Here is a 23,177-nt window from a genome sequence, read left to right on the forward strand (position 1 = left end):
TTTTGTTTGTTTTTTTTTCAATTACCACTTGTAGGTATGATCTAGAGAAGGTGTTAAGTTTGTAAGTTTACACACCTGAGGTTGTTTTTCTTGGTTATCCTTTTATGGATCTATTTGAAGGAGCCTGGAATTTGCCAAGGACCTAAAATGCACAGATCTAAAGCTATAAGGATCAATCCAGTTCCTTGTGCTAAATACTGCTCTTCTCCCAGGGAGTTTCTGAGTTCATTTGGTTGTTCCCAAGGAAAGAATCAGAATTTCATTAGAACATTTTCACACAGCTCCACTGTGATCTGGGCACAAAAATAGCATGGAATATCATGTCCCATATTTCTCCTAACTTGCAGAAAGTATATTGCTATAGTCATCTGCTTGTGCTGTCAGGCTTTGTCCTTTTCAGTCACAGTCATTTTGTCAAAGCTGTTTGTCTTGGTTTCTTGGTTTGAAAGACAGGTGTCTGCTAAGGAAGGCAGGAGCCTCTCTTGAAATGGGGAATGTAAACCCCGTCCCTCCAAATTATTATAATTTTGAAATTAAGGAGCTCTCAGGCAAAGACATGGGAATAGTAATAACAGTGCTTTACTAGGAAAATTGAAATAAAAATAAAGTAATACAAAAAAAACAAGACACTAACAGAATTAGAATACAACCTGACACCCCATCAGTCAGGGTGTTGGTAGCAGTCCCATTAAATGGTGGCTGCAGTCCTCCTGGAGTGACAGATGCGGTTCTGCTGAAGCACTGTTCCTGTAGGAGGGTGCAGTTTTCCTCTGAAGGTCCAGTGATGATGTAGAAGGGCCTGGTTTTCCTCTTGAATCTAAGGGGAAAAGGCTGCTTTGGTGTTCCAAATCTCATATTTTATCTAGTTGGGAAATGCTTGGCTCCTCCCCCTGGGTGGAACATCTCCAATGGGATGATGTAATTTTATCAGTCATGCAGTGGGACTCAATGGCCAATGACCAATTAACAGAAAATACCTTCCTGGAGGAAGGATGGGTGCTGGAAAAGATAAAGAACATGGCCCCACCTGGCTTTTAACAGATGATCCATAAACAGAAGATATCCCCATCAGAGATATAGATCACTGCCCCACCTGGTTTCAGCAGATGGTGATACAATACATACTTTTGGTTACATCCTGCATTGCAATCCAAGGTATTTAAGGGAAAGGCCTGCTCTTGTGTGGATGAACTTCACTTTTTAAGAGGAGTTTTACGGTTATTTATGGCTCTAGATACATAGCCTAAACATTTAGGCTTTAAACCTCCTAAAGAGAAGTACTTTACCAGGAAGTTGTACCCTTCCATAAAGGTATTATTTTCTGTTGAGGAGCATGAGACAGCTTGAAACCCTGAGGTTTAGAAAACTTGTTTCCTACTATAACCTACAATATTATACTTTCTTGTTTGTTTCTTTCAGAGACCTTTTCACAGAATCACAGAATGGGTAAGATTGGAAGGGAGCACAGTGGGTCATCTGGCCCAACCTCCCTGCTCAAGCATGACCATCTAAAGTACATGGACAGGATTGAATCCAGACAGTTCTTGAATATCTCCAGTAAGGGAGACTCCACAACCTCTTTATTTTTAAACAAGGCATGATGCACTTTAATACGCATTAAGGAGTATTTTAATTAGAACCTGTTAGCTAAAATATAGCAGAGTAAACCTTCAGTGGTAAGCAAATGAATATATATTTCTAAGGCAAATACCAGCAACAGAGAGCACAGGCAAAGATCAGCTACTGACAAGCAGCTTGTATGACACAAATCAACTTAAAACATCCAAACTAAGAGTTTTAACTAAAAGATAACAATTGAGAATTATTTTAATAGAGGAAGAAAACTCAAGTAGAGATCAAGAATAAGTTACTAGTTCCTTTACAATTTACAGTGTCAAACCTTGAACAGTATAGCATGATACAAGGATTTCCTCTTTGACTTAAGTTTTTGAAGGCATGCTTTTAAAGAAGGTGGGGAGTCAGAGTCACCAGCCTTTTAAACTCACATTGAGAAGTAGATGCTGTCACTTCACAGAAGTTTCAAAGCAAACCAATGGACTTTGTCCTTCTGGCTCTTGCTAGTAGCCTCCTTCTTTCTTGAGATCATGCACCTTTCTTATCAGAAGGAAGCTTGGAAAACAACATTCTCATGTCCTGAAAACCCTTTTATGTGGAAGGCACTTTATTCATGTTCATGAAAACTCATATTAATGTCAGAGACCAAGAGCCTTTCCTGTACATAAAGATTTTAACTCCTGCTGTGAATACACCAAAGGTGAAACACCTTTAAGGAACAATTCTTACACTTGATCTCCTGAGCAAAGCCCACAGTCACACCCCAGTAGGGACAGCATCTCTCCAGTGAGAAGGAGCACCTGTAACTAACAGCCAAGCATTGAGTTTATCTTCACCTACCTCTGTGTTGAATCTCTTATCTGAAACACAAAGAAATAACAAGACACACTTCCCTCATATTTTCCAGTACTGCTTAACCACTGGTCTGCAAGTCTGACACCTTTTGGACCAGGAAATAACTGTACGTAAGGGAAAATAAAGAATATGGAGTCACAGGAAAGAGCATGTAGAAGACAAGTAGGACAATAATACAGTATTTTTAAAAACTGAAACAGTTTAATTTATCCTAAGGTGATCTCCTAGGCATGTAAGGAGACACCTCTTTGCCCTGCTGTCAGGGGAAGCAGACAGCTGGCTAGAGGGCAAGGCCTTCTTCTCCCTGGCTCTGCCTGTGACCTGGGAGTGTATGTGGTTTTTCATCCAGACAACTTGCATCACATCTCAAAACTACAGCTGCTGGTCCCTGGGCTCAGGACTTTCCCTCCCAAGCCTACAAGGTGAAGGCTATTTACTGCTGGTGCTCCAGCTTCCAAGTACCATAGCTAACACTTTTTCAACACTTAGTGACTAAGACTTATGATTCCCCATAGCTTCAGGTTTAGCCATCTTTAGGGGATGCCATGAATCTCTCCAGAGGCAAAGGTGATAGGCAGCAGAAAACTCCATCCCAAATTGTCTACCATTACTAAAGACATATGTACTTATTCAGCTGTTTGGCAATTTGCCACCATTCATGGAAGCAATACTGTCCTCCACATTTAATATGAGACATATTCATAGAATTATAGAATCATTAAGGCTGGAAAATACCTCCAAAATCATTAAGTCCAACCTTTGACTGAACATCACTTTGTCAACCAAACGATAGCACTAAGTGACACATCCAGCCATTTTCTTGAACATGTCCTGGAATGGTGACTCAACCAACTTCCTTGTCTTCTGACACTGAGGAATTGCTGCTCCTGTGCCCCTAGGAGGTGATGTTTAAGAAGTGACCAGCACTGACAGACCCTAGAACTACTGAAGCATTTCCCAGAGGACTTTTCTCAGTAGTTCCCTGAGCAGCCTGAAGTCTGCTCTCCTCATGTCCAGAGTTGAGATTTTCCTGTACTTTTCCTCTTGTCAACAAGGATTCCAAACTTGATCACTTTGTGGTTGCTGTGGCCAAGATGACACCAGTCACCACACCACTCATGAGGTCCACTCTCTTGACAAGCAACAGATCAAGGAGGGCATCCTTCTGAGTCACCTCCCTTCGTACCTGTTCCATATTGTCCAGGTACTTTAGGAATTTTCTGGCACAAGTTATACCAGCTGTGTGATGCTCCCTGTTAGTTTCTGGCAGGTTGAAGTTCCCCATGAGGACACAAGCAGTTGATTTGGAAGTGTCCCTTAGTTCTTCAAAGGATAATTTGTTGCTGTCATCATCCTGTCTGGCAGGTCTGTAGTAGACTTCCATGATGACATTCACATTGTTTGTTTGCTCCTTGATTCTTATCCAAAGTCTCTCAACTGTGCCATTGCCAACTGTGAGCTCCACACATCCCAGCCCTTCCATTACATACAGTGCCAACCCCTACCTCTTCTGCCATGTCTAACCCTCCCAAAGAGCCTGTAACCATCCAACCAGGTCAACCTGCACCCCCAGGTCCTTTTCTATCAGGCCATTTTCCAGCCACTCTTCCCTAAACCTGTAGCACTGCATGGGGTTATTGTGATCCAAGTGAAGGACCCAGCACTTGGTCTTACTGAATCTCAGACCACTGGCTTTGGCCCATCAGTCATTCCTCAGTCTCACACCATAGATAAAAGAGCTAGAGCTCAAACTCACTGCTGGGAGTAGACAAGGGGATACTTCTGCCTCTGTCAGTCCCCCCTTTCTTAATTAAGATCTCATCTCCTTTGTTTACTTGCAAAAATTTGCAAATGCTTTTGGCCGATAACCACATATCCCAAGAGCCTGAGACCTCCCTTCTCTTTTCAGACTCTCTCTGCTGCTGAGTCTCTGTAGACTCCCATTTCAGGAAATCTACAATTCTTTTAGCACTCTGATAGATTTATTTTTGTGCATAATGGTATTTTTTTCATTATACTGCTTAAGTTGCCTTGCTTGGACACAACAGTTTGAAGTCTGTAGAGGAAAAAGTATAGACCTGTGGCACAGCCCATGTCTGCAAGCTGAGATCTGAAGCCTGCTTCCTGGACACTAGCCTTTGCTACTCTTACTTATTTGGAGCTTTGTTGTTGTTGTTGTTATTCCTTTCCCTTAGCTTACTCATGAAATTACAATAGTTATTACCTTTATTAAAGTATTTCAGTATTCATCTGTCAGAACTTTTGAACAAGTCAAGAGACTTCTTAAGTATTAGTTATACAGCAGTAAGTTTAGAACAATATTTTCATAAAGAAAAAGCTGGCTGCAAAACGTATCCTGTTAAGTCTCAGTTCAGTCTCATTTACTCTAATACTGATAGATCATGACCACACCATGGGAACAACAATGCCACAGTAGCATCAGCATTTTCTTTTGATGAATCATTCCTACATATTCCAAAAAGCCCAAAACTTCCTTTCAAGTATCGCTCAATAACAGTCACTATATTTTGTGGCTATAAACATGCACAAGAAGTCAATGAGACAAAGAAAGCAGATACTGGATGACTTGATGAGGAAACAGTATAGTAATTATGGATCTCTCTGACATTTAACACTGATGAAGGCACACTATCAGAGATGTATTAGGATTTATATAGACAGAAAAACTAGAATGTAAAGTGAGAACTTCAGCCAAGTTACATTGAAGCAACCCCTCATACAAACATTTTTGCTTCTGCACAGAGAAGTTTCAAAAAACATTAGTTTGAGGTGTTTTGGAGACTGTCCCACCTAAATTTTAAAAAGTTGCATCAGGTCTGAAATAAGCACCCCCCAAAAGGAACACTATCAGCTGAACTACGTTAGGTTATCTGTAAAGATACAATAATACAAGCATAATTGATCAAACTTTCTCCTGAAGACTACTGTACAGCTCTCAGCATAAACTTGCTACTTTGATAAACATACAGAACAAAATCTACATTTCAAATGAAAGATTTTACTCAGTTCTTGCTCTGGCAAGATGGACAGTTTGTTGCACAAAGACCTTCTCACTGCTGTCAGTTAAATAGATCATTTTATCACCCTGCTTGTTTGGTGGGTGAGAATTAAATCAGAAACTACTTGTAACAACTCAGCCCATACAAATCCATGGAAGCCTGTATCCAATATGCTGAGAGCTAGCTGATGTAATTTCAAGGCCGCTCTCCATGATCTTTGGAAAGCCACAGAGGCAAAAAACTCCGCTCATTCATACAGTCTCAGAAAAAGCCAAAATAACAGTGTGGAGGAGATCACTAAGCCCATTTCTTACATGCAGGGATTTTCTGTATTTCAGCTTGAACACTGCCTTTTGTCCTTTCACTAGGCACCACCAGAGAAATTGTCTCTATTGCCCCCTTTAGCTGTTTATATACCTTGACAAGACCCCCCCCAGACTTTTTTCCCCAGTTCTCATCCTCTCCTGGTTATTTCAGTCTTCAATCCTATTATTCCCTGGCCTCCTAGTGGATACCCTCTAGTACATCCATGCCTTCTCATCCTGAGAGCTCTGCACTGGACATGCCGTTCAGATGTGTCTCACTGGCCCAGAGTAGAGGGGCAAGATCACCTCCCTCCCTCTTGCTGTCAAGACCCTGCCTGATGCAGCCAGGGAAGCTCTGAGGTTTTTGAAGCCATGAGGGTGCACTGCTGGCTCCATGCTCAACTTCATGCCCACCAGGACACCCAGAGCCCTTTCTGCCACAATGGTTTCCAGACAGTTGGCCTGGTGCCTAGGTTTTTTTAATTCCTCCAGGTACAAAACTTCATATTTCCTCACACTGACCTCCATGAGGTTCCTGGTAGCCAATTTCTCCATGTTAAGGTCCTCCTGAATAGCAGCACAGCCCTTTGGTGCATAAAAAACTCTGCCCTGTGACCCAGGTCGTTAATGGTTTTGAACAGTGTAAGGATCCTTCATCGACAGGGCACACCAGCAAAAACAAGCTTTCAGCTTGGCTTCATGTCACTGATCACAGCACTTTGAACACAGGGTTCAGCCAGCTCTCCACACACCTGCTCACCATCTGCTTCACACAGTCCATAATTCATCGCTTTGGGAAGATGTTATGGAGCTCAGTGTCAAAAGCCTTGATAAAGGCAAGATTAACAACATCCACCACTCACTCCTCATCCACTGAGCCAGTCATCTAAGGCTCAGTACTGTAGAAGGCTATCCAGTCATCAGGCATGCTTTTCCTTCTCTAAGTCCATTCTGACTACTACTAATCACCTTCTTGTTTGCTTTGGAAATGGCTTCCAGGACTATTTGCTCCATTACTTTCCCAGACATCAAGGGAACAGTCTTGTTCCCCTGTATCTTCTTGTCTGCCTTGACACTTGCTTTTCTCCAGCCCTCAGGAATCCCAGCCATTGCCAAATCTTTTCAGACAATTAAGAGCAGCTTCACAAAGACATCAGCCAGCTCCTTCACCAGTGATGGGTGCATCCCATAAAACTGTATATTGCATTTCTCTAAGCATTTCTTACCTTGAGACTTCTCAAAGAGTTGATCTTCATTGCTTTCACAATTCCCACAGGCATCAAGAGCCTGCAATCCCAAAGGGTGGTCTTTAGTAGACACCAAGGCAAAGAAGACATTAAGTACCTCAGCCTTCTCCTCTGTCATGTGGATTCTGGTCCTGCTTAGCAGCAGGCCCACACTTCCTGTGATCCTCCTTTTGCAGCTGATGTATCTGTGGAAGCCCTGTTGTCCTCCACGTCCCTTGCCAAGTTCAGCTGCAGGTGACTTTGCTTTGGCTTCCCTAACCCCATCCCTAGCCATCTGCACAGCATCTCTGCCCCCTCATAGGATACCTGTACCAGCAGTTTTCCATACAGATTTTTCGTGGTGGTACACAGCAGGAATATTATAGGCAGTCAGGCATGAGTTGAAACAAGAGAGGTTCAGCCAAGACACGGAAAAAATTCCCCCCGCCCCATGCACACTTAATGTGTTTTTTTATCTGTCCTGTTCACCTGCAGAGTTCCTGCATGTTGATCAGGAAAGGCAGCAGTCAGCAGAGATGTGCAACACTGCTCAGATGCACATTATCACCCAATCAGCAGTGCAAACCAAGTCCCAGAGCAACTGCTGCACCACAGCAAGCATTGAGACACTCAGTACTTGTACCTGATACCTGAACAAGATGCTCAGGCACTTGGACTTTCACTAACCTGTAACATTAAAGAACAGACTGACAATTTTTTAATAGGCCATTTTTTATTGAGAGTTAAGATCATGTTTCCCCACAGTGCACAGAATGCACTATGAAATCAAAATACAGAAGATCACTTTAGTAAATACACACTGGTTAAGCAATGCTACTTTTTTTGGCAAAGTGCTGTATTTTGTCTGTTTTCAGCTTGTGTTAAGCTATTAAAAATAAGAGCCACACATTCTTCCATATCAAAAGGACTGCTACAAATAGAGAAGTGGCTCTGGAGAAAAGCTGCCATATATGCATAGACTGATGTACAGTATTAATCCCAACTGAAATGTCCCTTTTGAATCTTCAAGTTTGCTGTGTAGAAGGCACAGTTTAAAATGCAAATCTGCCCATTGACCAATACATATGAAAATACAATTCCTGCAAGATTCATGAATATCAATCAGTATGAGACAGTGCAAGGCCTCCACTTTTACAAGAAAAAACATACACTTTAATACAATTCAAAAAACCATATAAAAAGCCACACAGCTCACTATTAAAACAGAAAACCAAAACAAATCTAATTGCCCAATAGCTCCAGGCACAAAACAGGGCTCGACCAACATAAATATGTAAAACAAATTAACAAAAAGCCACTGATGTAGTACTATCTCACAATAATATGGTTTCCAATATTACAAATTGAGAAGCACAGCTTTGTGCAACAAAATAGTTTATATCCTGAAAGATACAGGTTTTCATCACCAGAAAGTCATCTAGTAATGCAGTATAAAAAGATCAGTATCTCCCAATTCCAGGAGCAGTCTAAAGTTGCATTTACTTGCCTACTGAGAAGAACAGACCAAGGCTCTCATTTTTATGCCTGGGAGCCTTAAACTCTCAGCTCCATCTCCCCATTAGGAGTTAAGGGACTACTTACTCCTTCCAACATAGGGAGGTGGAGACTCCATCTTCCTTCATTGCACTTTAAGAAAATTAAAGCTGAAGGAAAAGTAGTTACTTTTATATAAAGAAAAGTAATACAGGAAAGCAAAGAATTTTCCTGAGCTAGAAAGTTGGCAGCAAAGATAAAGGAAGTTTAAGCTAGACAAAAAGTTGGAGTGATAAAGGTAGATAATCTGAGGCAAGTAAGAGTACTTGTGAACAGATAAGAGACTGGTGAAACTACAGCTATTTGCAGATAAACCAAAGTATTTGGACCACATGAGAATTGTTGTATGGACATGGGCACATACTGCTAAAACAGCAGTAACAAAATACCTCTTTTGGAAACTCATGATGTGACTAATTTTGTTTTCCTCCAGTGACCATATGAATTCAATTTGTAAGCCCCCCCCCCCCCCCCATCTCCCCAAAAAACACACTAGTGCATCCAGGAAAGCACCTCTTGCTTTTATACACTTAATTATTTTCAACATCCCTTTGTGATGTTAATTGCAGTGAAACACAGGCTGTAAATACTGTTCCCTGTAAGCTAAGTAGGTTCCACAACAATTCCAGCTGCAGAACATGCAACAGTACCACTACATCAAGGTCAATCTGAATTGTTGGGGTTTTGGTTCACTGAAATTGAAGCATTTGGCCAAGTTTAAATACTTCATCGGTCTGGAACAATTCACATTATTGACCTTGCCTTATTTCAAAGACTCCTCACACCATCTTCTGTGTCAGGACTACTGGAAGACACAGCTGAGTGTAATGTTAACATTGTATTGCCCTGGACACTAAACAAAAGGGAAAACAGCAAGTCACATTAACCACCGGCAAAAAGGAAGATAAACTTACTTTTACTCCCCGCCTTCTTTCAATGCAGATTTCTGCTTCCTTACTTCCATATCCATTTAATCCACTTCCCAGATTGATCTATCAGGGTTCAGCATACCACTGGCTGCTGTGTAACACAGCTTTTGTTAACAGGTGAACTTTACCTGTAGTTGTAGTTGGCAGTGCCTGCCAACTTCCAAAACATCTTGCACAATGTTCTTAAGAAAACTACTTGATAGTTTTGAATGGCTTTTCTTTCCTGTTGGTCCATAGAATTGCTATCCAGTCCTCCTGCCTCCAATGGACTAGGAGAACAACCATGGCTGATTGATCAATTTTTATACACTCTGTTATTGCTGTGTTCAGCTCAGTATCCATTTCTCCCTGCCTCACACTGCCCTCCATTTCCAGTCCCCGTTAATTTGGATTTCATTTTCATAGAGAAAGAGAGAAAATTAGGAGAACTTCAAATAAAAGCTTCCTTCCAGCTACTTCTGAGCTACTCTCAATCTGTAAATGAGACAATTTTTATTAGACAAAAAATCTAATAGCAATTTGTAGCTCAAATAGTTGTCCATCAGCCTGACTTCTTCGAAGAGCAGTGAGCTGCTGATAGAATTAAAAGAATGGTCAATCCACCATCTTTTTCCCTTAACTAGACTAGAGATTAAATGAGATAGGGTAGGGGAAACACATGCTTCAAAGACAGAAATAGTTAGAGAAACTCAAACTTTGCCTAGTAAAACCCAGTTCAGTTCTGTGTTGTGCATCTGCATGTTAGCCAAAGGTTCACTTTTCTTCCCATTCCACTCTAAGGTACTATTTTTGTAACACCAGTGCCATATTGTACTGCAACAATACTGGTGGGACATTTAACCCTCTTTCAATATCCATATCAAGCACCCAGCTCACACACACAGACCCCACTAACACAATTAAGTTCCAGGAATTTAGATGAGATGTCCTTCTTGAAACAGCTCAATGCAGCTATGTAATATCCACTGGCAGCTATATTATTTCCTTGTTAGAAAGTAATCATATATGCTGAATACAGACAGATACACAAGCTGTCAAGTTCTGGTCATTAAAGCACATGGCTAACATCAAGTTTTTCTAACTCCATTTTGATTAATGCAAAACGTAACTGATTTCCATCTCAGTTAAGTTTCTTTAAAATACCAACTACGAACCCATCTATACATCATAGTTTATAAAACAGCACACAAAACTATCGTACTGATAGGCTTCCAAGACATTGATATTTAACATCAACATTTAAAACTTGATGCAAGATGTTTGGAGATTTATGCGTCTTTTGAAAATAATGCAACACTAGTTAAGATTGTGTTTGAGGGATTGACAATCAGCTTTAAATTGACCACACTTACCTACATGTGAAAACAAGAGCAACCTAAGGAACAATTAGACCATAGATTAAAACCACAAGAGCCATCAGTAATTGAACTGACGCTGGCAAGGCTGGTGAACAAACAGTCCGTTGTGCTTGATTTGCCGAGAGTGGCAATCCCGGGTAAGGTTTTGGCGACGGAGGCTGTTTCTGTTGAGATAGTGTCTTTCATTATGTTCTTTTATCCAGTGGGTAGGACGAAAGCTCTTGTTTTTTTCCAGAAAAGTTGAACTAGTAGCAAGAGCTGTGACATAGCAGTGAACACGCTGTCCTGTTTCATTTCGGGCCTCCAGTCTGGAAATGTAACAAGTAGGTATCAGTCACCACCGAGGTGCTTTGGAAAGACAAGCAAAATAAAGAGTAGAACATGGACATCGACATCCAGCATTTCAAAAGGGTACCCTTGACACCCAAAGATTTGGGCTGAGGCGAGGTCAAGCCACTTACCACACTGGTAAGTAATGTGTAGGGCTGCTAAATCACTTTCTGTGTGAGGGCCCCACAACAGCCTTAGGACTTTCAGTGTCTTACTCTACTGTGCTCTTTCTTCCCCATGCCACCTCCCTAAGCACAAGATGCAACACAAATCAGAAATATACAGCAATGTGTGTCACACTGCTCCAGCTTTAGAAGACTTGAGAGTTATCCACTAAGCAAAGTCTGGTTTAAAATCATCTTGAACATAGGTGGTTCAGCCTGAAAACAGAAGCACACTAACAAAAGTGCATTTCAATCATCAGCCACAGAAGTAAATTCAAACAATGTTCATGCAGAGGAATGGAAAGGTAGACCACTTTCTGACACACATGAGAAATAACTCAGAAGGACTGTTCCTCAACCAGCCCTCTAAATTTCATGAGCAGTGAGCCAGCAGTTTTGGCAAACCCTTGCTTCATCATGCACTAGTGAAAAACAAAACAGCAGCCTATGCAAGCAGTGACTGACATATTGAAAAAAGACTTCCCTACTTAAGAGAACAATCACTGGCATTTCCTGAAACTTCCAAAGTGAAGTTAAAAATAGCCTAGCCATTTTAAAAGCAATGCAAACCCCTAATCTGAGTGCTGGAACCAGTGTGAGACCAGTGGCAGCAGTTTCTTGCCTTCTCTCTCCCCACGCAGGGCCTAACAACCAACTGTCAAACTGATCAGTGGTGCCCTGGAAAGATGTTTGCAAGACCAGGAGCTTGCCCAGGCATGAGCAAGAAGTCTCTTGGGAAGTCTGTCTTTCAACAGTAGCATGACTTTATGATAAAGTCTCTTCTAGAAAAGCTTAACTTGCAATTATTGTATGATGTCTCTGTAGATGAAACTCAGGTCTGCCACGCCCATGGTACACCCTTTGTAGCCTTACTCTGGGAGGCTGCAGGTGCCTGACACCAAGTAAGTTCTTCTGCCTCCTCCCACTCCACACTGGAGGGAAATACTCCCTCCAGTTATCAAGGGAATACTCCCTCCCTTCTACTTTTTTCTTATTTAAATATCCTAATCCTACTTTTAGATCCTTGGTAGCTTGATATGACTGACTGAAGACTAGAGACTGCAGAACAATCATGTGACATGCTGGTCTCCCCCTGTTTATTCACTGGATATTGTCCTAAACCTAGTACTTGAAATATCAAGCAAAAAATAAGTGAATAACAAGCCCAAATATCCAGAGTGCCTTGTAAATACATTCTTTGCAGATTACACCAGTTTAATTTACATGAGGGTACCTGCAAATATGGGACTACTATTTTTTATGTAGAGAGATCCCTCAGTACTCACAACAGTGTTGGAGGTAGAGCTGCAAGTAAAGCCTTTCTGGGGAAAGCTGTTCAGGAGCCAGGAAGCCACATCACAGTTATTGCAACCTGTATTTCCTAAGTATACCCCCTTAGCTAGAAAAGGGCAGCAACTGTTAATACAAACTGTTGTGGTTTTGTTATGGAAAAATATGACTAATCTGACAAATAGGGAAGTTTATACAACATCCTTTTGCTTTGAAAGGAATTTAAAATTAAAAAAAGATATTTCCTCTCCAAAAGGAGAAGAACTGGTTTAAACTTACTGGCTGAAGATACTTAAGCTCTTCCTCCATTCTTATCAAATACCTTTCCAGCAATGGTTTGAAAACCACCACTCTTCCATTTGTCATCATAAAGTGACACTGGGATAGCAGAGGTGGTTTGAATAAGCTAGACAGCCACATACTCTTTCAAAATGCAGCATTTTGCTGCATCTGGTAGGCTGGCACTAGTAAGCTCCATGCACTGAGAGAACAGGGTTGAGGAGTCTCTATCATATTGTCAAAATGGAATTTTAGAGTGGCTGTGTCTTAAGCCAGACCATCACTACACACATTCTCTGCTGCTCTCCCAGTGTCTATTTTGCAAGAAAGCAGAAGTGTCCTACTCATTGTGCTACAGAACAACACTTCACAAGAAGCATTAAAGGCCTCAGACCCCCAACCCAAGTATATCAGCAATTTTTCTGCATTTAGCATTTTGGCTTGTTAAAGCAGATGTAGTTAGGCTTGATCAAGTAATCATTTGGCACAAAGGTTAGTCCTAAAACCAGTATTGCTTTGGCAGACAAAGCTCTAGAGGAAGCAGTGTTGCTAGCAGCCTGATCAAACAGAAAGCACTGTTCCAAAACAGTAGTACTTACTGTGCCAGTGTGCCTTAAGCAGCTTTTCTTGGCCCTATAATATTAAATGGCCAACCATTAAACCACTAGAGACTTCATAACAGCTTTTGAAACTTACTGCAATATCAGTGCAACCAATGTTCCCAAATTATGCTGTCTACCTCAGCTTTAGACTTAAGATTCGTCCCCGTTGTCACACAAAACTCCCTGTACAAGAGTCTAGATCCTCTGACAAAGCAACACAACTGATGAGCACACCTCTAGTTTTCCCACATACTAAAGCAGCTTAACTGTACTGGATAACACAAGACAGGATTCTTCTCTGGATGAATTTACATCAGTATCCCCAGTTGAAGTGACTGAAAAGTCAGTATCCAATTTTGAGTGTTTGGTATTTTAGATAAAGAGGCTTACTGTCTTTTGCAACGACATGCCTTGCAGCCCACAGTATTCTTGCAGTTACTTTCAGACCCTCATTTTAAAAGGTGCTGTCTGCTCATAGTTTCCCCCAATTTAGCTTAACCTAGACCCCGATACTTAACATCATAAACTGTCCTCCCCAAATAATTATAAAAATCCCATGCCAAGATCAATAGTACCAGTATTATACTTCAACATTATACAGCAGTGTGTCATCTCAAAGTCACCCATTTCTTTGAACTAAAGACTTAATATGGCAAGGGGCTGATCACACAAGTCAATTCTTACAGCAACTCAACCTCTATATTAATTTCTTCCTGCATATCAAAGCTTAGTATACTGTGATATTTTTCTTTAGTATTATTGTTTCTGAACTTAAGAACTAGATGATATGAAAAGTCAGTCTTTGCTATTAACCAGGATTCACAAAACACCAAATTATTTCAAAACCAATGAACACATGGGAAAGTGTGGGGTCATGATGGCAAAGAAATACTCTATTTGCATACAGCCCTGTATACTATACTGGTGTAACTGCATACACCAACACCAAAGAATGGCAGCGGATGGCAAATGTGCCTCTACAATAAACACACACAGATAGATTTTTAGGACCCCAAACCAAAAAGCACTTCTTACTTTGCTGAAAGTAAAAGTTTACAGCACAGATTTTCTCATTGAGGGGACTAAGTTTTGTGGAATCCTTGTTTGCTTTTGCTCCACAAGCCACTTGTGGGTAAATTTAATCTTGTCCTTATCTATCACTAGATTGAGGAATGAAAACAAACAAAAAAACTCAACTGCCTAAGAAGCCTCCCACCTAAACCCAAGCCACTTCCCTTCCAGGATCACTAAAGTAGTATGTTTCATCTCACAGGGGGACTGAAAGAGTACTGACTAGCAGTTATGAAAAACACACAAAGCTGTGAAGGGGGCAAAGTGCTTTCATATCTATGTTACTGGCTATACAGTTAACTGCCACCAGTTTACACAGGACTGGAACATACTCTGCAAGGGAGTAATAAGACTCCATAAATATTCACTGTAGTGCCTAAATGCATACCCAACTGTTTGCCAACACAGCCATCCTGTATAACATTTTTCTGAGCAGGCAGGCACCTGACCACTCCACACACCTTATGTGGTATTCATGCTTTATTCACCTACCCTGAAATAAGCTGGAAAATTCAGTATTAAGTGTCTAAGCTGATCAAGGAGAAACCAGATATTTTCAGCACCAGAGCCCCTTGACAAGAGAATTCAGACATACCTGGGACTACCTGGGCTGTGAAACTTCTCCTCCCCACATCCAGTCTCATTAAGGCTGTGGCAGGTGTTGTGGACAGCATACACAGACATGCTGGGATGCTCTATTAAGAGGTTCTCCATTGGACTGGTCTCCACTTTGATAGTGGTTAATCCACCTGCAGTAAAACATGGGGGAGGGGTAATAAACCAGCTCTCCTCCATAGGACATGACTCAAACTGGATGAAGCAAGACTCGCTGGCCTCCGGCAAGTGTTCCAAGGGAGATGATAAACAAGAGAAGACAGGCGAGCTGTCCGTGGCCGACACTTCAACAATGTCTGCTTCCTCCACGGAGCAATTAGTGCAAGTGTCTGCTGTAGGGCACCATTTGTCAATGGAGAGGAACCCACGGATGTTGGTGATCGCAGGAAGTCAAAAACACAGTTGGACAAAGCCAGAAATGGGATATGAAAAAATAATAAAAAAAAAATCAAAGAAAAAGAAAAAAAACAACCCTGTTAGCACACACACAAGCTTTTACTTTTTAAAAGCAGGGGAGGGGAAAAAGGAGCTCCCAGACAAGCCATGTTAAACATGTGAAACAACTTATCAGTAAAGCTATATAATTGCGAAATAAGTCAAATATATTTTATTTATACAAGTGGTTCTGCTGAAGCCTGTGCCAGGCTTATAAACCTGACATCATTTTTTCTTGCCCATTTACACAATATGTAACATTTGTCTGGATGACACCCCTACACTCTAATGCCACACTGGTTTGGCTAAGATAAAGTTTCCCCAAGCTATTGGTTTGTTCACATGGAAGTAAGACAAGCAAGAGCCTGAGCAAGACAAAGGCAGAACTTGTGTCTGACACACATCTTACCTATAAAGTCAACCAGAATCCATTCGTCATCTTCCTTCTCACTGAACTCTGGCTTTTGGCTGGACAAGCTATCAATCTCTCCCATGAGCATGTTATTTAACCTCTGGAACATTACTAAGGCAGGAACAAGACTTTGGCTGGTAAGTCTTTATATCCAAGGTTCAAGGCACAGCTCACACTACTAGCAGAGTGGCACAGACTTGAGATTAAAGTGCATAGATGCTTTATCAGCTTAGGTACAGGACATGCAAAAGCATGACTTGTAAACAGTTCACGTGAAACCTGTAAAAAATGATGACAAGGATCTTAATGACAAAACCACAGGTAACACCCCTAGGGAAACAAATTAAAAGCCCCTTTTTGGTGCAGTCTGATGTACCAGTGAACATCTTTCCCCGAAGAGGAGAGGCAGCTTCACTGGCATTCACACTCCCCTGCCAGCTAGATACATACAAAAAACCCAATCCTAGGTCTCTCCTGGGAGCTGACTGCCTTCATCTCAGACCTCCTCCCCAAGAAAAGTCCTGTTCAGCTGTCAGTCCCACCTTCTCCTAAGGGAGGAGAGGATTCTTGTACACGACTCCTGTGTCTATGCTCCCCCAGCTCCCTCCCGGTCTTCCTCTATGTCAGAGAGACACCAAGGGCAAGGGTATGTTTTCTGCTCCAGACAACTCATCTCATGTTGACACAGAGGAGCCCTGTGAGGGCTCCCAGGGAAGCCCAAAGCCCTGTTTCTTCTCTGTTCCATCATACACATCACAGGGCTGCTGACTACAAGTTAACACAGTAGCAAGGCACATTCTGTCTTCGGGTTCAAGGTACACCACAGGTTACCAATGAGATAATTTTCACAGCAGCCACCCAACCAGTCATGTATCCTAAGTCTAAGGAACATGGAAAAAGTATGGGATATGTTGAACTAAACCCAGTTTAGTTTCTCAATTTCTCAATTCACTCCCCTAAATCTACATGTAATTGGTCACCATAAGCCTGACCTCCACATTGGGCAGTTAAGAGGAAAAATCTCATTAGTACCAAGAGACTGAATATTTAAATGCCTCAAATCAGCACACTTACAGCCTTTGATATTTCTGTATAAGCCAATAAATAGAAACCATTAAATCAGGCGAAAAAGTAAGAACTATGGGGAAAATATTCACCAACTTAACTACAAGTTATTTTTTTGCCCATAGCAATATTTGAATCATCACAGCAGGTCAGAATTATTACAGATGAAATACCTATTTGGTAATTAAACACAAAAGAATACATCCATATAAGACAGTATAAGCGCCTGCATTCAGAAAGGGAACAAGACGCATGACAGTAGATAAACCCAGGTATTAAAAGATACAATCCATAAAGAATATTGTTTATATATAGGTCAGTATACCCTGCTTCACCCTAGAACTGTCAGGCCACACTAAAGAGTCGTTTGGACCTCCTCTGTCATTTTATCCCAGGAAACCAGACCCCATCACCCACTTGTTCAAGGTAAGGGCAAGTACCTGCTCCATGCAGCACTGCTCCTGTACACATTTATGCAGCTTCCTCCTTATTCAGGCAGCACAGAAGAATAGGAGCAGAATTTAAAGCGGTCTTCAGGAGCAATATGAAAAGCTACAGTGAAACTCATGAAGTTATGCACTCTAGTTCCTAAAGAGAAAAGACTGACTGCAGGAAAACACAAGACTAGATACAACAAGCTCAGCTGCAATAGTGATACAGGTCTATTTTTAAGGACCACGCTTGAAAATGAAACATCAGGTCTCTCCTAAAGAGAGCTACAAAAAAGATCAGAAGTCTAAAGAAAATCAACAAAACTTAAAAAATCGTAAAGCGTAATAGAGGGAGGAAAAAAATTACAGTAGTAGTCAATTATGTGAAGAAAGAGACAAACATTTATTGCCTTATTTTATTCTCAGAACAAGCAGAAGTGGCTTTAAACAGCAGCAAAGTTCAACTTTCAGTGGTTACTAGCAGGAAACACTTTTAACCATTAAGGCTGCTAACCCCTGGATGGGTTACTTAAGGAAATGCCAAATGCCTACAGTGTTCCTAAGCACCTTCTCGAGAAGGTTTGAGTGCTTCAGTTATAGGCAGAGCTTACTATGGATAAGGAAATGGACTCTAAGTGAAAGCTTGCAGTCTGTAGTTTTCCAGTTACCTTCCACATCCTTCCCTAACTCTCTCCTGGCAGCAGGCCTATGAAAAAATGAGTTTGTTTTTTCTTTAGGCTAACTAGTAAGCCATTGCAGGGCTGCTGATCAGCACTGGCTTTCCCTGTACTCCCACACACGTGTGTTGCCTCCTTCCTAGATCATGCCTGGAGGTACCTTCAGGCAGAGGCTGTCTTTTTGTTCTGTGCACAGAGTGGAGCAAGATGAGAGCTCACACTGCTCTAGAAAGGCTCCCAAGGCATCAGAGCAACATAAAATAATTAACCTCTACAAATAAGAGAGAGATCACTGATCCCAAGAATATGAGCTAAACAAACCTCAGCTTTTGACCCACAAATTACTCTCTGTGGATCAAAAGCAGTTTGTCCCATTTTTCCCTTCCCCCACCCCAAGGAGGATCCAAAAAAACATCTGAATCATTTTGTCCTGGTTTCATCTCCAGCTGGGCTTAAAACCACGGCACATTTAGAAAGCAGGTGATGCTGTGACATCCTTCTGGACAAACGCCTTTTAAAAGGCTGCCACACTTGTGTCCTATTGTGCAAGTCAGACAGCAAAAGAGAAGTTAGGCTGTTATCAAGGGCCATCGTCCGGGCAGGAAAGAAGGACAGAGACCGAGAGAGGTTCTTAGATAGGAACTGTCAGCTGCAGGAAAACACAAGCCTGGGAACAACTGACTCAGCTGCAGTAATGATTAAGAGGCTGTTACAGATAACACATCCAATGAATGTCAACAATACAGTACAGCCGCAACTAAAAAAGTTTTTTCCCCCTTTTTTTCATTTTTTTTTGGTTCGAACCTAGCAAAAGAGATGGGATACGTTCCAAGCGAAAAGAAAATTAAAAAAGAAATAAAAAAAAAAAAAAAAAAAAAGACACCTCTCAATCCCAGCGCAGCCCTATGTTTGGGAGCCGAGCCGCCGGCCCCCGCGCCCCCGGCCCGCCACCAGGAGGCTCCACAGAGCCGCGTCCAGCAGAGCCCCAGCGGCTGCGCACCTCCCCGGTACGCTCCCGAGGCTGCCCGGGGGCGCACGGACGAGACCACCCGGCTGCTCCACAGTCGGGAAAACGACAGAAGCCCCCGGCCTCAGCGCCTTTCCGGCGGAGAGAAGCCGGGATGGGCGCACGGGAAAACGGGGACTCCGCCGCTGCTGCTGCTTTCCACCCCTCCGACTGCGGGAGACCACCGCACCCGGGATACCGGCAGCGCGCCCGGTGTCCGCGGTTCCCCACAAAGCGAACTCACCCAGACCGCGGTCAGCGCAGCCCCGAGCCCGGCCGCCTCCGCGGAGCCCTTTGTTGTCAGGGCCCGGCGCAGCTGACGGACCGGCCGCCGGCCACGCCCCCCGCCCCTCCGCCAATGGGCGCCGCCGCCGCCTGTCGCTAACGCACGTGACGGGCGGGCGGGGAGCGGAGGGGGCGGGGCCCGGCGGATCAGCTCGGCCCCTCGCCCCGCCCCCCCGGCGGCGGCGGGCTGGGCTGGGCTGGGCTGGGCTGGGCTGGGCTGAGCTGAGCTGAGCTGGGCTGGGCTGGGCTGAGCTGGGCTGGGCTGAGCTGGGCTGAGCTGGACTGGGGTGGGCTGAGCTGAGCTGAGCTGAGCTGGGCTGAGCTGGGCTGGGCTGGGCTGAGCTGAGCTGAGCTGAGCTGGGCTGAGCTGGACTGGGGTGGGCTGAGCTGAGCTGAGCTGAGCTGGACTGGGGTGGGCTGGGCTGGGCTGAGCTTGACTGGGGTGGGCTGGGTTGGCAGGGAGCGGGGCTGTGGTGGCGACCCAAAGCCTTGCCATGGACCCGGACAACTCCACCACACTGGGCTGCTCACAGCCCCGACCAACCTGACCTTAAACACTTCCAGGGATGGGGCGGCCGCAGCTTCTCTGGGAAACCTGCTCTAGTACCTCACCACCCTAACTGACAAACTTCATGGTCTCCCTGGAGCCTTCTCATGGCTAAACAATCCCAACTCTCTCAGTCTTTCTTCAAAGGAGAGGTGCTCCATCCCTCCAATCATCTTAGTGTCACTCCTCTGAACTTGCTCCAACAGGTCAAAGAATCACAGAACGGACACGGTTGGAAGGGAGCGCAGTGGTCATCTGGTCCAACCTCCCTGCTCCAGCAGGGCCATCCCAGAGCACATGGCACAGAATTGTGTCCACCTGGTCCTTGAATATTTCCAGTGAGGGAGACTCCACAGCATCTCTGGGCAGCCTGTTCAAGTGCACCCACACAAATAATGAAGTTTTTCCTCATGTTCAGGTAGAACTTCCTGTGCATCAGTTTCTGCCTGTTGCCTTTTTTTCCTCTTGCTTGGCACCACTGAGAAGAGCCTGGTCCATCCTCTTGACTCCCTCCCTTGGGAGACTGATGGACATTGGTGAGATCCCCTCTCAGGTGCCTTCTCTTGAGGCTGAACAGGCACAACTCTCTCAGCCTTTCCTTATAAGAGAGATGCTCCAGTCCCTTGACCAACTTTGTAGCTGTCTGCTAGACCTGCTCCAGGAATTTCAAACCTCTCCTGTACTGAGGTCCATGTCCTTCAGTGCTGGAGGATTAGATGCTGGACTCCAGGTGGGGTATTATAGAAGCAGAGTACAGGAGAAGAATAACACCTCTCAACATTTATTAGGTTGAGGCACCTTAGCTGGGATGTGAAGTTACCAAGTCACAGATGGAAAACTCATGCATTAGATCACTTACCCCATCTTTTTAGGGAAAAAAAAAAAGAGGCATTGAATGCAGCACTTTTTGTTTCAGCTGCTCATGTGTCAGAAAGGAATTTCCAGACAGTGAAGTTACAGTCAAGAAGAGCTGGTGTAGCTGTGCTGCACACCTTCAATCACTTAATATAACTGACTGTATCAGAAAGTTAATAGTCACTTCAGACTGCAGTGAATGCTGGATGGGCAAAGATCTGTGTCCTTCAGAAGACACAGAAATGAATCAGTGATGTGTAGCCAAGCAGCATTTTACATGCAACGTGTCCTACCAATTTAGGATTTTTTATAGTTTCAGTTGTGCTGTGGAACTTGGTTTATTACAAAATAATAGTATTTTGTAATAAAATACTATGCGTGCAGTGTGAGTATCTTGGTTGCCAGAGTCCAGACAAACTTTCTACCTCAATATTTAATTATATCTTTCTTGTCTGCTTTTTCTTGCTTACTTTTTTATCTTTCTTTTTTTTTTCTCTCCTTCATTTTCTTATAAGGACAAAGCTTCTCTATGTAAAACAAAATAGAGAAAGTAGATTTTGGAGAAATGCTGCAAAGTGCCTTCCTGTGATTGGGAATAGGCTGTGTGAGTTGACCAAGAGACTGCCTAGCTATACAATCTGCAATATTTTTGCAAAAGCTTCAATTAGCTAGCATTTGATGATACTTTTCTATGCAGAACAAGCACTTCCTGAATTCAAATATCAACTCTATTTTTATAACATCAGCACTATCAAGACACATAAACAAATAGTATATTTTATTGAGCGTTCAGTTTATAAATTGAAGCAAGAAATGAGAATGCCTACAAAGTATCTTCAATTTTCAATTATAGTGGCTTCAGGATAGAAGAGGGAGGGGAGAAGCAGCGCATATCTGCAAATTCAAGATAGGCGAGACAGAAAATTAAATGGATAGAATAAATGCCCCAAAGGACTAATCTGTATTGCAAAATTACATAGTGTTAGAACACGTTAATTAAGGTGATACAAACCACTTAGTGTAGACAAGAGCTGTCATGTTTGGCAGCTGGGTTACCTTGGGTCAACAACAACAAAAAATGTCAAAGCCTTAGTCTTTGTTTATACTGACTGTTATATTAAGCATTACATGTTAATCAATTAACATAATGTATTTTTCCAGTGTAGACAAGCCCTAGAAAAGCTTGGGTTGTAATTGAGACACAGACTTCTAATGAAGATAAAAAGTCACTGCTTATACTTTTGAAAGTCCCTTGAGATATAATTTAAGGAATAGGAGCTCTCCTCTTTTTGTAGTGTTGCTCTCAAATCCTTCCATTTTCATTTCACTTATTTCTTAATTCTCTATTGTCACAAAATGGTGGAAACAATGAACTTGCTTATTTTTTCTCTCAAATATCATTGCTGTTGGCAGGAGAAAGGCAGTTCTGAAAGCTACTCTCTTTCTCAGCCTGACAACCATCACACTTTTGTTCCATATTTGACAAATACTTAGGCATATGAATGGTTTATAATGAAGTAACTTACATGTGTGGACTCAAATACCTGCTGAGTAAGAGCCCAGGTATTTTATCCTGCACTCACTGAGGTCAACGATAAATTTTCTGGTGATTGCAGTAGTGCAGGTTGTGGTCTTGGATGCTTTACCCAAAGCCTTTCAAACCAATTAGTCTTTCTACTAATTCTAATGTTTGTTAGAACAGGTCCTCAGCAAAAGAGATAGAGTTGCTTAGGTCTGGGGCTAGCTGGACACAAAAATTGACTCAGAAACTGGCCTTCCTTTGAGGAATTTGATGTTTATATTTGTATCACAGAAAATATTCTGAAGAGATATCCAGAGCAAGGGAACCATTCCTATATCCAATAACATGTGCCTACGCATGATTCTGGATTTATTGGTATGAGTTAGCAGAGAACACTTTTTTTGTACACGTTCTACTTTCTTTGTGCTCAGTGGCAGCTTAATGGCACAGCCATTGCTGCTCTGTGTGTCCTGGGAATAGTAAACAACTGGGCTGCTGTCCCCTGTTATTTGAATTGTATTGATTTTTCAAGATCTTACACATTAATGCAAGGCATGACCTATTGTCTGGGTTCCCACTGCAATGAAATACTACAGCAGTATTGAGCAGGGACAATATGTGTCTAGCCATGGAGTAAAGAGTGACCTTCCTACCACAAGACCTGCAAGTTACAATGAGTGCATTGAGCTTACAACAAAGCACTTCCATGTGTTGTGCCTCTTGGAGAGGCCCTACTCACAGTTGTGCCTGTTTCAAGGGTAGGTGAGAA

General features: G+C 42.6%; 1 protein-coding gene across 8 annotated transcripts; it reads right to left on the bottom strand.

Moving 5' to 3' along the window:
- Nucleotides 1-9,017: 9,017 nt before the first annotated feature.
- On the bottom strand, nt 9,018-19,514 carry TP53INP1 (tumor protein p53 inducible nuclear protein 1). 8 transcript variants are annotated; one of them, XM_062490323.1, is made up of 5 exons: nt 19,444-19,514; nt 17,526-17,616; nt 16,018-16,299; nt 15,154-15,505; nt 9,018-11,130 (listed from the first exon to the last, which is right to left on the bottom strand). In XM_062490323.1, exons 3-5 carry the CDS (start codon nt 16,127-16,129, stop codon nt 10,881-10,883), a joined length of 714 nt encoding a protein of 237 aa, XP_062346307.1. In that variant the 5' UTR covers nt 16,130-16,299; nt 17,526-17,616; nt 19,444-19,514; the 3' UTR covers nt 9,018-10,880. The 8 variants fall into 8 exon arrangements, with proteins under 8 accessions (XP_062346307.1, XP_062346298.1, XP_062346289.1 ...); XM_062490314.1 differs by having other exon boundaries at nt 17,526-17,666; XM_062490305.1 differs by having other exon boundaries at nt 17,526-17,673.
- Between the last annotated feature and the right edge of the window lie 3,663 nt (nt 19,515-23,177).

Source organism: Cinclus cinclus, chromosome 1 (genome assembly GCF_963662255.1).
Source record: "Cinclus cinclus chromosome 1, bCinCin1.1, whole genome shotgun sequence".
NCBI lineage: Eukaryota > Metazoa > Chordata > Aves > Passeriformes > Cinclidae > Cinclus > Cinclus cinclus.